The 13,580-nt window shown below is 49.7% G+C and overlaps 1 protein-coding gene across 1 annotated transcript; it reads left to right on the plus strand.

Annotated features, from left to right (window-relative positions):
• Positions 1-3,811: 3,811 nt before the first annotated feature.
• On the plus strand, positions 3,812-4,546 carry SOD3 (superoxide dismutase 3; the record flags this gene model as incomplete). Its single annotated transcript, XM_079709972.1, has 1 exon — positions 3,812-4,546. The coding sequence occupies one exon, from the start codon at positions 3,812-3,814 to the stop codon at positions 4,544-4,546; it is 735 nt and encodes a 244-aa protein (XP_079566098.1).
• Positions 4,547-13,580: the final 9,034 nt, after the last annotated feature.

Consider the following 13,580-nt stretch of genomic DNA (forward strand, 5'->3'; position numbering starts at 1 on the left):
AGCCTCTCCTAGGAGAAGGATATGATCATTTTCGTGGGAGAGAAACAGGCTTCTTTTATTTTTTTTTTTTACATCTTTATTGGAGTATAATTGCTTTACAATGGTGTGTTAGTTTCTGCTTTATAACAAAGTGAATCAGCTATACATATACATATGTTCCCATATCTCTTCCCTCTTGCGTCTCCCTCCCTCCCACCCTCCCTCTCCCACCCCTCTAGGTGGTCACAAAGCACTGAGCTGATCTCCCTGTGCTATGCGGCTGCTTCCCACTAGCTATCTAAACACGCTTCTTGACAGAGCCCAGCTGCTGTAAAGCAGAGGAGTGGGGAGGCGGGGAGAGGGGTGAGGAAGGCAACCGGGGAGGAGAAACTGACTGTTCTCGGATCTGCTAATGCCAGGCCAAGAGGACCTCAGCATCCTCTGGGTTAGAGAAAAAAGAAATCTGGAGTGAGGAAGGTGGATGTTTCTGGATGTTGCCTGGCATGGGTGGTGAGGAAAAGCCACCTGCTTAGGGGAGGCACAAAGGGAGGGCCTGGCTGCCTCAGGAGCACAGCCGGGGCCCCTTCTCAGAGGGCGCCCAGGCATTAGAACACACCGGAGCCTTCGTGGGGGCCGCAGTCTTCCCAGACCCAGACCCAGGAAGGAGGCACCGGCCTGGAGGCTTGCTTTGTCCCCTGTCTCTGATAACTATTTTCTCCCCTCTGGACCAAGCGTGCCCTCCAAAAACCACTTGGTCATCCACAGCTCAAACTCAGTGAGAGACTGAGCCAGAAGGGTGAGCCTTATGCGGGCGGGCCTTGAGGGCTAGAGTGAAAAGCTTAAGACCCAAGGAGTCAGGGTTTACCTGGGATTTAAGAAGAATTCTCTTTTTAAGAGAAAAACATCTCCTTCAAGTGTTCATTATGACCCAAGCATTCTTGGAAAAGAAAGCTTTGTGGACACATCCAAAACAATCTGTCTTTGCTGTATGTTTTTAAGGAAGTACCTTCCAATCGGCAGAGCCCTCCTGAGGGCCAGGACTGGTTTAGAAGGAGAGGGGTGGTGGGTGATGATGGAGACCTTGAAGCCAAGGTCTGGCCTCAGGGATGCTCCTCCATTCCCACCCCCACTCCCTGGGGCTTCAGCGTAGTAACCAGGCCACATCAGAGAGGGTTCCCTTGATGTCACTTTCTGGACTTCTCCTCCTACCTGTCACTCCTTCTTGGAGCCTTTCCTGGCCACCTCCTCCTCCCACGGCTGCAATAGCATCTTTCAGCTGATGGTCCTGAAATCCCTATCAGCAGTTTCTCTCTGATAGCTAAGAGCTGCCATTTACCGGGAATTTTCTAGGTAGCAGGCGCTGGGCTAAGTGCCTTGATGAGAGCTGTTCAGTGTGGTGCCTAAACCTTGGGCTTGGAGCAGACCACACCTTTGCAAATCCTGCCTCAGCTATTACTGAACGTGTAACCACAGGCAAGACACTTGCCTTTCTGTGCCTCAGTTTCCTGCACTTTAGAATGGGCATAACAATGCACCCACCCCAGAGGGTTTTTGTGAGGCTTAAATGAATTAACACACACTAAGTGCTTTTAACAGTGCCTTCACGTGTGTTCAGTAAATGCCGGCAATTCTAATTGTGTCTTTTAAGCCTCACAGCAAGACTCCAAGGTAAGTATTATTATCTCTATTTGCGGATAAGAAAACTGAGGTTGAGAGAGGAGGGGGAGCCCAACTAGAGTTTGCAGTCCAGCATTTTCTCTGTTACTCTGTAACCAAAATAACAATTATGCTAGCTCTTAAAGAGTAAGTAAAGTGGCAGAGTCAGGCTTCAGGTCCAGTGAGTTCCGGATTCCAATTCTTTTAATCACCACACTAGACTGCCTTCCTGTAATGGTTATGGAAAGAATAAACACTCAACCCCAGAATTTAATTGTAAAATGGCACCTGCTTGGGGGTTGGAGAAGGCCTTTGAAAGTGCAGTTGACCCTCAAACCAGCTCTTTGGAGGCAGCATTGATCCCTGTGGGCAGACTGAAAAATGTGAAAATAGCCTGGCATCTCATATCTCGTTTACACCTCCTGGTGGCCCTTGGTGGTCTTACCAGCCTTGTCTTACAGCTAAGAGAGAGTCAGTAACTTCCCCCATGATAATGCGGTTATGCAATATGGCATATGTGTCTCACCATAAAATTCCTGGTTGGGTCCCAGAATCTTTGATGGAGCTTTAAACCAAACAAAGCAACTCATGCCCACTGAATCAGAATCTCTTAGGGTGGTGCCTGGGCGTCTGAATTTTAAGAACCAGAATCTGATGTGCAGCCAACACTGAGAACCCCTCCCAGTTACACTGCCTCTTCCAAAGGCTGGAAGCCCCATTTACAGCCATCTGCTGAACATCCCACCTGGGATCTCGCATCTTGGCAGGCTCGGGCTGAACTTGCCCTCTCTCCCTTCTTCTCGGGGCCTGGTCCCACCATCCATCACCCAGTCTCCCCTGCTGGGAACTCAGTCATGCTCAACTCCTCTTCCCCACTGCCAGTGGTACCCAAAATGTCTCCTGTATCCATGCTGCCTCCACCTTGGTAAAAACCTTCACCATTTCTGGTCTGGATCGCTGCTACTGCCTCCTACCTCATCACTCTCTGACTACCTCTATTTCTCCACTGTGTCTCCCTTTCTTCTTGTCTTCTCCCCTGTCCTCTCCATCCTGCAAATCCAGCCCACATCCTTTCACCTGCCAGACTTAATGAACTAAAAACTATCTCAACCCTCACTTTTCTGCTTAAAAACTTCCACCAGCACTAGCCTCCTGGCTAATAACCACACACCTTAGCACAGAAAAGCCAGCCCTTCCATCCCTGGCTCAGCGTTCCCTCTTCAGCCTCGACTCCTCTCTGGTGGCACAGGCCACGTTCCAGCCACACTGAATTACCCCATCCCCAAAACGAACTGTGTCCCTTCACAGCCTGTGAACATATCATGTTGTGCCTCCCGCCTGAAATGGATTTCTGACCTGGCTTGGCTGAAAAACTCCTCCTTGTCTTGTGGGACCCTTAAAAGTCACCTCCTCTGGGAAGCCCTCCTGGAGTCTCCCAGGGAGATGGGCACTCCTTACTCTGTCCTTCCCCAGAACAAGGCTCCATCTTCAGTTACAGGATGGCATCGGAATGATCTGATGACGCATCTGTCAGTGAACTCCTCATTCAACATTCACATATTAAACATCTCCTACTGCCAAGTGCGGGCCCAGATGCTACGGATACTGATGAATAAAACTGAGTTTCTAGCTTTAGTCTACTGAGCGTGGCAGAGAAGAGGGGATAGGGCACTTCAGAGAGAAGGCACAGCAAGTGCAAAACGCGCGGCAGCAAGCCTTATGCTGCCTGTGTAAGAGAGGATGCAGAAAGAGAGCAGCAGAAGATGAGGGGCAGAGATGAGGAGAGGGAGGACATCTGGAAGGGCCATGAGAGCCTCCCTCGTGTCTCCTGAGACAACCCCCCACCCCTTGGCCAACTGTCCTGGACTCCCCATGCTATGGAGATGGGACTTGGGAGGACCATGATCAGATCTGTGGCTCAGAAAGATCCTCCCGAGTTTCTTGAGATTATGTCCCATCCATCTTTACAACCACAGCACCTAACAGTTTCTGGAACGCAGCAGGCCCTGAAGAGACAGGGGCCGAAAGAACAAAAAGCACGCTAGGCAAGGAAGCCCCTTGGCGGGAAGGGTTTGGATTCAAGGGCACCGGGGTCCCTGGGGTTCCAGGTTTCCAGTGACTAAGTCTCGCTCTGCCCCTACCCCCTGGGGGTGCCCGCAGGTGCCCGACTCCGGCCATGCTGGCGCTGCTCTGTGCCTACCTGCTCCTGACGTCCCGCGCCTCGGACGTCTCCACCGACCCGCACCTGGAGCAGCCCGGCTCCCGCATGCAGGAGCAGATCCGCGACATGCACGCCAAAGTGACAGAGATCTGGCAGGAGATGACGCAGCGGTGGGCGGCGGGCGGCGGCCAGGACGCTGCGCTCCACGCCATCTGCCCAGTGCTGCCGTCGGCCACGCTGGACGCGGCGCAGCCCCGGGTGAGCGGCGTCGTGCTCTTCCGGCAGCTCCGGCCCGGCGCCTTGCTCGAGGCCTTCTTCCACCTGAAGGGGTTCCCGGCCGAGCCCAACGGCACCAGCCGCGCCATCCACGTGCACCAGTTCGGGGACCTGAGCCAGGGCTGCGACTCCACCGGCCCGCACTACAACCCGCTGGCCGTGCCGCACCCGCAGCACCCGGGCGACTTCGGCAACTTCGTGGTGCGCGACGGCCAAGTCTGGAAGTACCGCTCCGGCCTGGCCGCCTCGCTCTCCGGCCCGCACTCGATCGCGGGCCGCGCCGTGGTGATCCACGAGGGCGAGGATGACCTGGGCCGCGGTGGCAACCAGGCCAGCCTGGAGAACGGCAACGCGGGCCGCCGGCTCGCCTGCTGCGTGGTGGGCCTGTGCGGGCCGGGGCCCTGGGCGCGCCAGGCACAGGAGCACGCGGAGCGCAAGAAGCGGCGGCGAGAGAGCGAGTGCAAGGGCAGCTGAGCCCCCTACCCGGGCGCCCCGAGAGCTCCCTCCACGCCCCAGACCCATTCCATGTGCCCTGGGAGCCCCTGCACGCCCTGACACCCCTACAAGTGCCTGAGATCCCCTCCGAGTACCCCAAGACCCCTCTACACCTGACACCTCTCCAAACTCCCGAGATTCCCTCCATGTGGCCCAGGCCCCCCTCTACGTGGATCTGTCTGTGCTGTGACACCTCTTCCAAACACCCTGAGACCCCTTCTACACCCTGGCACCCCTCCAAGTGCCCCAGGATCCCCTCTACACCCTGACTCTCCTCCAAGCGCCCAAGATGCCCTCCATGTGACCCAGGACCCCTTCTACACATCCCAGGATCTCTCCATGCCTTGACACCACTCCAAGAACCCTGGGACACCTCTACACCCTGACACCTCTCCAAGTGCCCAGGATCCCCTCCATGTGACCCAAGTCCCCACCCTCTCAGCTTGATTTTTCTCCTTCTGCCCCCAGAGACACTCCCTACTCTGAGGTACCACTTTTGCCATGGCTAGGATCTCCCCAAAAATCCCCTCCACCCTGAGGTCTCCAACCATGTATACTGAGACACCCCCTTTCATCCAGAGGGCACCCTGAGCTCTGAGGACCCTCAGGGATACTGAAATATCCCCATTTACCCTGAGGGTCTTCCAGACTCCCCCCTTTCCACCCTGGCACCCCCGCCCTCACCCTGTGAGCCCTGAGATCCCTCAATGCCCTAAGAACCTACCTACCCCCACCCCCTTTAGGTTCCTCCTAGGCAGTCTGAGACCCCTCCTGAGGTTGCCTCTCCCCCTCCCCCTCCCCAGCCTGTGCAGTGCAGCCTGCACTTAGGCGCCCCTGCCCAGTGTCTCCAGCTATTCCCCCAACCCCACACCCCAGAGAGCTGCTCCTTTGTGGGCTGTTTGGCAGTCTTCGTGTTGCACATTAAAAACTTAGCAATTCAGTACTGCATGGGGGCCTTGGTTACTTTTTTGGTTTATTTGAGACTTCTCTCCCCACTCAGCTATTTTTTTGGGGAATGGCAAAGATGTTTCCCAAACCTCTTAGGACTTCTCCTTCTCCCCTGCCCAGCTCTGTTAGCTGCAAGGCTCAGTCACTGATCGTCATGTCTTTGGGGTGTGGCTCGCAAGAGGAAGGAAACCAGGATCACTTAGGGAAATGGGAAAAAAAATACAGCTTCCTGGGCCACATGCCAGAGCTGTAGAATCCAAAGGGAGAGGAGAAAATCTATTTGCAACAAGCTTCCCAGTGATACGGATGCTGGAGCCGCTGGCCTGGCATGAGCGGTACACCAACTCACTGGGCCCAGTGGCCTCTCACATCTGCCTCTGTGGGAAGCCTGAGGTCCATTTCCCAGATGGCAGAGACAGGGCCAGTGAGGCAGTGTCCCTGGGCAAGTTATAGGGAGGTTGGTGTTGGTATCTAAAGTTGTCAGCCTTCTCCACAACCAGGACAATGCTCTTCTTGACTTCTTGATACAAAAGCAGTTGGAAGCAGTGGGGTCCAAAGGCAGGTTGGTCTTAATTAAGGCTTGATGGAGGTTCTGCCTCTCTTTGTGAAAATTATAATCTATAAACAGACTAGATCAGTCTTGTGTATTCACTTTCATTTACTGAAGTATCCATCCTGGGGTAGACCCACTTCCTAGCTGTGGCTTTCCCACCCTGGTTCCTCAGAGGCAGCTTCTGTTTCTCCCAGACTCTTAAGGCAGTGAGTCAAACTGAACCTTAGCCAGAAAGCCATCCCCAGTGGTTATTTTTACCTCTTACTAGGACTACCTTGTTATTTAACACCCTTTCCTTGAGCCCAAGTGACAAGTGGGAAGAAAGGCTATTGCCTGGTGAATTTGCTCCACCAACTGGTTCTCACTGGTTTTGAAATGGAGCAGGACTCTGCGAGGCCTTCCCAGGGACAGACCCCTTGTGTCCCCTCCACCACCACCACCACACACACACCAGTTTGTATAAAAGCTCTAGCCTCCTAGGCCTTCCCCAGGTTCCAGAGAGCAAATTTAATCAGAGAAGTGAGAAACTGCAGAAACAAAGGAAAACAGTCAAGCAAGACAATAATAGTCTAGTTATAAAACAAAGTCAAGGACCTTTAGTTCCTCCTCAAGTGCTATAGAGAATATCCTGAGCCATATCCTTGAGCTGTTTTGCAGATACTAAAACCCTCACCAGGTGGAAGAGGTTAACAGCATGCTGACCACCAGCACGTAGACCCCAGACCGGTTGGAACCAGAAGGTTGATGACTGAGATTCCTGAAACATCACCCTGTCCTCATCATCAACCAACCAGAAGGGTGTCCACGAGCTGATGGTGCACCCTGTGACCCTCTCCCTCACCTTGCCTTTAACCCTTCCCTGAAAGCTATCAGGGCCTTTGGGTCTTCTGAGCATGAGCTGCCCATTCTCCTTGCTTGGCCCCACATTGGGTGCCTTGCAATAAACACTGTACTTTCCCTCACCACAAGGCAGTGTCAGTAGATTGGCTTTACCGCATGTCAGGTGGGCGGTACCAAGTTTGGTTCAGTGATGGTTTGAAATATTAACATGAAATGTATGGGTCAGCACTGAAAAGGGAATTAGCAAACTGAGTCTTTGAATATCCTGATTTCACATAGAGGCATTTGCCTACCCCCGCAATTAAAAGTTGTGAAAACAAGGCAGCAATTACATAGGAACACACGATGGACAGGAATAAAAAGCCAACACCCCAACTTCGACTCTGCCGCCCAGATTATAGGTTAATTCAGGATCATCAAGGGAAGTTTGCACTTATTTTTCAGAAGGAGGCTGGTGCTTCTCATCGCTTGTCTTCCGTCTTGGTCTGTTCAGGCTGCTGTCACAAAATACTGGAGACTGGGTAGCTTATAAACAATAGAAATTTATCTCACAGTTCTGGAGACTGGGAGTCCAAGATCAGGGCGCCAGCATCGTCAGTGAGACCCCTCTTTGGGACTCATAGCCCGTACCTTTTTGCAGTGTTCTCACATGGTAGAAGGGGTGAGGGATCTCTTTCAAGCCTTTTTTTAAGGCAGCAATCTCATTCATGAGGGCTCTGCCTTCATGACTTTGGGACCCCCTACCAAAGGTCTCACCTTCTAATACCATCATATTTGTGGGTTAGGATTTCAACGTATGAATTTTGGGGGGAACACAAACATTCAGACCACAGTACCTTCTGTTTTTAGTTTCTCTCTTCACTACCCTTGACCCCCCTAGACTGAGGAAATACCCTTGCAGATCCGCTTCATTTCTGTTGTGTCCATTCATGGGAATGGGATTGATAAACTATTCTATGGGGCTCCAGTGCCAAGAAACAAAGAGAGGAAATAATAGAGGGGCAAATTACAGTTCACTATAAGGGCCAGGAATGTATATAGCGCAGGGGCTGACAGTTCAGGCTGAGGTAGAAAGGCCTGTTTGGAACCTCAGCTCAGCCACACTTATAAGCTGTGTGACCTGAGCAAGTCACTTCACCTCTCTGGGCCTGAGCTCTCTCATCTGTAAAATAAGACTATCACATTGGACTGTTGTGAAGATTAAATCAAGAGTTACTCATGAGAGGTGTATAGCATAGTGTGAAGGCCTAAGGATCTAATGAATGGCTACCTAGTCATGGATTGGATGACCTTGAAAGGTAGTGAGTGTCGTGTCCCTAGAAGGATCAAGTAAAGGCAAGGCTGCTATCTCTTCGGTTTGGAAGAAGGATTTCCGCATCCATTAAGAGGCCAGCTGAGATGAATTCTGTGATCCCAACTCTTGGGGGGGAAGGGCCAAGATGAAGGAAAGACTGGCGCCCATAAGGGCAGGCATCTGGCTCCTGCACAGAACCGGATGTGTGCCACCAGACCCGCCCACAGGACCCCATTTGGCCCCTGGAGGCTATTTTTACGCCTCTCCTTTTACAGATCTATTTTGTTAATCTTCTTATATTTGCTGTTTTGACTTCCCAGCCAGCTTGCTAATCAGTTTGCCTATTTGACTCACAGGGTTTGCGTTTGTCACTGAGACTTAAACACACACTTGTTTTGATTTCTTTTTGTAAAATTAGAAGCGTTTGATGTAATGACTCTACCTAGACGCAGCTGGTAAAGTGAGAATAATGCTCCAGTTTGCACAGTTTAAACACAATGTCGACAATAATTAGAAATGCTATCTTTAGATGTTTAGGATAAGCTTTTTCTCCGAATTGCAGTGAATTTTTCTTCCAAGTGGGGCTTTTCAGTGCGTGTATATACAGAAATACTAAAAACGTAAGAAAATAGAGCAAATCAGTGAGTGCTTTGGTCAACTTGAAAGATGGCAGGAAATTAACTAACTGATTTTAGATCTGGCATTTTTGACTGAATGCATAAAATCCTTACATTCTCCATATTTTTCACGACTAGCATATGATCTAAAAATTTTAGGGACGGATTGCAAGTGATAAGTTGCTACAATATGCTAAAAGCTATGCTCAGCCTAGCCTTGGCCTTCGGCGAGGGTGGGAGGAGAATAATGTAAATAATACCGATGATTAATCACCTACATCAGGAAAATTACATTTTAATTTCAGGTAACAAAAAAGATACAGTTATGATACATGATGATCATAGATCCACTAAATCAAGGTCTACAACTGAATAGAAGTTACTTTGTTTAAATCAAATGACAAAACAGCAGCTGATCTGCTTTTTTTTTTTTCAAGTCCGTTGTTTTAAATTTAATAGGCTATCACTGGCCTTCGCCAAGATCCCAAAATATATTCCTGGGCTCATATAGATTCCAGAAAATCATACTTGTCAGTATTATGCAAACTTTCCCTAAGAATCTGAAAAAAATCCTCATTTGGTAAAGAGGTGTTATGAAATGTAAGGCGACACATCTATATCTATCATTTTAAATTACCTTCAGCCTGTATCAACTTGTTTTGTTTTGTTTTGTTTTTGTGAACAACTGTAATATCGAGAGATGGGTCCGTCTTATTTTTCTGCTTATTTCTAATTAGATTCACTGCCTCGCTCTCTATTGCATCTCTAGAATGTTCAAATTTTTCTCTGTTCAGAAGGACACCTGGAAAACAAGGAATATATTAATGTAGTGAGTTGAGGGGAATCCTTTGGCTTTTTGACATCCTAACTGAGCCATATGAAGGTACCCTCAGTGTTATTAAGGAGGAAGATTGCTCCAAATGGAGGCTTCCAAAATGAAAGCAGAGGGCAGAGATGGAAGAGAACTTCTTCAAAGAGAAATAAGGTATCAAGTCACAGGGCTACAGGAAACAATCCAGCCAGGAGAGAGCCACAGGTTTTAGAGGAAACCAAGAGCGGCAAAGGCATGCTGTGATTTGAAAGAGACAGAAAAGGTAACCCCAATGAGCAAGTAGCTGGTCTTCGAAATTCTTTAGAGAGAAGATTGGACGTCCATTTGGAATAATTCAGTTGGTGAGCTGGGGTGCAAATGCTCCCAGAAGGAATAACACATCCCCAAATTCACTCCAACACATGAATGACTGATACTAGAACTCTTTTTTTAGAGCTTCAAGTCATGATGGTGGTGTGTGTCTGGGAGTGAGGGCACAGAATGAGGAAAAACGATGGGAAAATGAATTTCGCTTCCTTAAGGCTGCCAGCTAGGAGCAGGTTCCAGCAGGGATTGAGCTGAATGCCATCGGGGGCCTCCTAACTACAGAGGCTGTTCCAGGAGAAGGAGAAAGGGGGAGGGGGAGAGGAAGGTGCAGGAGGCATGGAAAGAGGAGTTAGGGATGAGAAATGTCTGGTTTACAAAAACCAATCCATTTCCACTGGCCTTAATTAAAAGAATGACAAACACTCATATGTAAAAATCCACACCTAAAGGCTCTCAGGTACAGAGCGATCACAAGAAATGCAGAGTGTGCAAACAAGCTTTCATTAAGAGACCTGTCAGCTCGGTTTCATTTATCCAGACTGTTCAGCATTCTGCTGGCAACTGAGCTGGAAAAATAATGGAAGGACAGATACACTTGAAGAGGTAAACAAAGGTGGGAATGTTTCAGCTGCAAAATAGGACAGATAATAAAGAAGTCAGGGAACGGGAGAGATGAGATGGCATTTTTCTTAACAAACAAACAAATAACAACCACCCCTCCCTCAACTCCACACTCATCAGTAGTGCAATATTCTGGCTTTTAAAAGAAAAAATAAAACAAGAACAGACATGTGGGGTTCAGAGACAATGCTATTGGTGGCCTACTCAAATCTATTCCCCGCTCTGCTACACTTCCCAAGATCTGATTTCATTTTAGTGTTCACCCTTTTAGAGTCTACATGTCCAGGGACAAGGCTCCTCCCCAATTCAGAGGATGATACTGATGAACCTAAGTCCATCAGAGTAATTTCATCTTCCTTGTTAAGGACCGTTTTAGACATAGACATGTGACATGGTCATATAGGCATGTGACAATTTTGACCAATGAAATGTGACAAGAACTGGGTTACCTGCTCTTAAAACACACACACACACACACACACACACAGAGAAACTTCCTTCTGCCTTTGGACACAGATGTGAGAACAGGTGATGGCTGGAGCTGTTGAAGCCATCTTGTTATCATGAGGGAGTAGGTGACACCGAGGCAGGCAAAGCAGGAAGACAGAAACTCAGATCCTTGATAACTTTCTTGAATGAACCAGCCCTGCCTAGCATTCCCTACTTCTTAAGTTCTTGTTATGCAAAATAATTCATTTCCTTATTGTTTAAGTTTCTTAAAGTGTGAACTGTAGCTGAGAATACCCCAACTGATGCAGGGTTATCTGGTGGAGTAGGGGACAGAATGCAATACATTGTCACAATGACTCTTAAAAAGACAAAAGACAACCATAAGTAATTGCTGAAACTCTTTTTAATGTCTGTGGAACAGAAGAACCATGTTGAGTTGGGATAGCAGAGGTGGGACAGTGTCACATGTATGTACAGGGCAATGTCAAGATTACAAATATGACAGGATCACCTCATTGGCTCCAATTCCATCTAATAACACAAGACCCCCCCCCCCAGGCTGATTGGATACACAGAGCTTAGGTTATCGCTCCCTATGACCCCCTGCCCTGAACCCCATACTCTGGGACTCATGGCAATTTCTTGCCCATGACGGAATGTGTAGGAGTTTATTATAAGCCCTGCTTTCCAGAAGGTGATGAATGGGCCCTAAAGACATGCACCTGGCCAACTGTGTGTCAAAACCAAGGCTTCCGTGGGGAGAGATTTTTCTTTTTATTATCATTGTATTAAATCTGGCTGTGTTTTCTTTTGGTGGCTTTGGCGTCCTATGCAGTAGTGTTAAACATTTGCAGGGAGTTTAGGCCTGGTGCAGCAGGAAAATGATTTCTGTGGCTGCTGGCCTGGGCAAGCTTTGCAGCTGCAGAAGCGACCTCCGTGGAGGGAAAGGTGAGGGGATGAGTCTGGGAAGGTGGAGAGGCTGGAGCATAGAGGGGTGAATGGGGCATTGGGGCCTGACGGGAGCCACAGTGCTCTGACTCAGGTGTGCCTGCATCCCGCTAGGTGATGAGGGTGAACTCAGGTGAGTGGGAAGAATGCAGCTGGAGGTCCACCCAGGGTGCATTTGGCAGAGGATGGGACCCTCCGGTCTGCACCTTGCCCTCCTTCAGAGCAAGACAGTGCAAAGTCTGATGGATCCCACCCAGCTGGCAGACTGATGTCAGGAGATAAATGTGGCAGGGAAGTTTTGGGGGTGGGCGGGGGCGGGGCTGGCTGGCCACCCACGTGCATGCAGGATTCACACCTGGGATCCCAAGCCTGGTCTAAACCTCTGATTTCTAGGATGAATTGATGAATTTTCTACCTCTCCCACCTTGGGAGCTTCTCTTTTCCCTGCAGGAGAGTCTCTCAAAGGAGCCATTCTGGTTTTCAGGGACGTTCTGAGCTTTGGGATCTAGTTTTAGGTCTTCCTGGAGAAATGAACTGCGTTCAGCACAAAGAAAGGTCTGTCATTTGATGAGGCTTCAACGTGCTGCAGCGCCAGATGCCTCCTAGAAAAGTTAATTTTATCCCTAAGGAAAGAAGCAGGTGGGGGTGACCACTCTCTGCTTTCCCACTCTTGGAGCTTGAACTTGCTTCCCTAGTCCCCTCCCCTCCCCATCATTACAAAGGCTGTAATGACGTTACTTTGTTTTTCCCTTTCTTTCCACTCTAGGGCCACGAGCTCTGTCTTTAAAACCCCAATAGCTGGCAGCACAGGGGGAAGCAGCCGCAGCATTCTGTTGGAGGAGTGATGCTAGAGGTTTCAGGTGGTGGGGGGATTGTGGGTTGGCCCCTAAGCAGCTATATCTTGCCCTAACCCTACAGGACCATAAAACCATAAAACCCTATATGTAGCCTGGGATGAAGGGAGAGAACCAGCATTCCCAGGTTCTGGCTCTCATCTCACCTCAGAAACGAAACATCAAAACACCACTGGAGTCCCCCCCACCCTCCCTGCGTATCCACAGCCCGCCCCCCTCCACCCCCCCTCCCCAGTCACTCCAGGTCGATTAATCCTTTAGAATTACAGGCTGGAAAATTCAGCTCTAGTAGTCAGCAGACAGGTCTCAACAGGGGCTGTGGATTTCAGACCGGAAGCCTAACCTTCTGAGCCCACTTAAGCCCCTTTCCGCCTGCCAGTCAGTGCCACTACAGACAGCGCTGCGGGCAGGATGCCAAGAACACCCATGCTGGGAGGTCCTACCGGGCCCGGACGTGATGGAGAGGAGCCGGAGGGGGGCCCTCTGGATCCACTGTGCTTAATTACACCTTACTCTACAGCCTCCTAATCAGTACAAAGACGGGGATCTGATTAAAAACCCCATCCGTTTCAAGCCCTTCCCATAATTTTGATCGACAACTTTAAACGCAAATAGAAAAACATCTTATCTCTAATAAAACAAGTGCTGACAGAAAGATGGATGTCGAAAACCAGCCATATGGCTGACACGATTCCGTGCCTGGCCGTGTTCACAGCGTGCAGCTTCCGCAGAAAGAGATGACGCTGAGAA

The sequence above is a fragment of the Hyperoodon ampullatus genome (assembly GCF_949752795.1).
Source record: "Hyperoodon ampullatus genome assembly, chromosome: 1".
Taxonomy (NCBI): Eukaryota; Metazoa; Chordata; class Mammalia; order Artiodactyla; family Ziphiidae; genus Hyperoodon; species Hyperoodon ampullatus.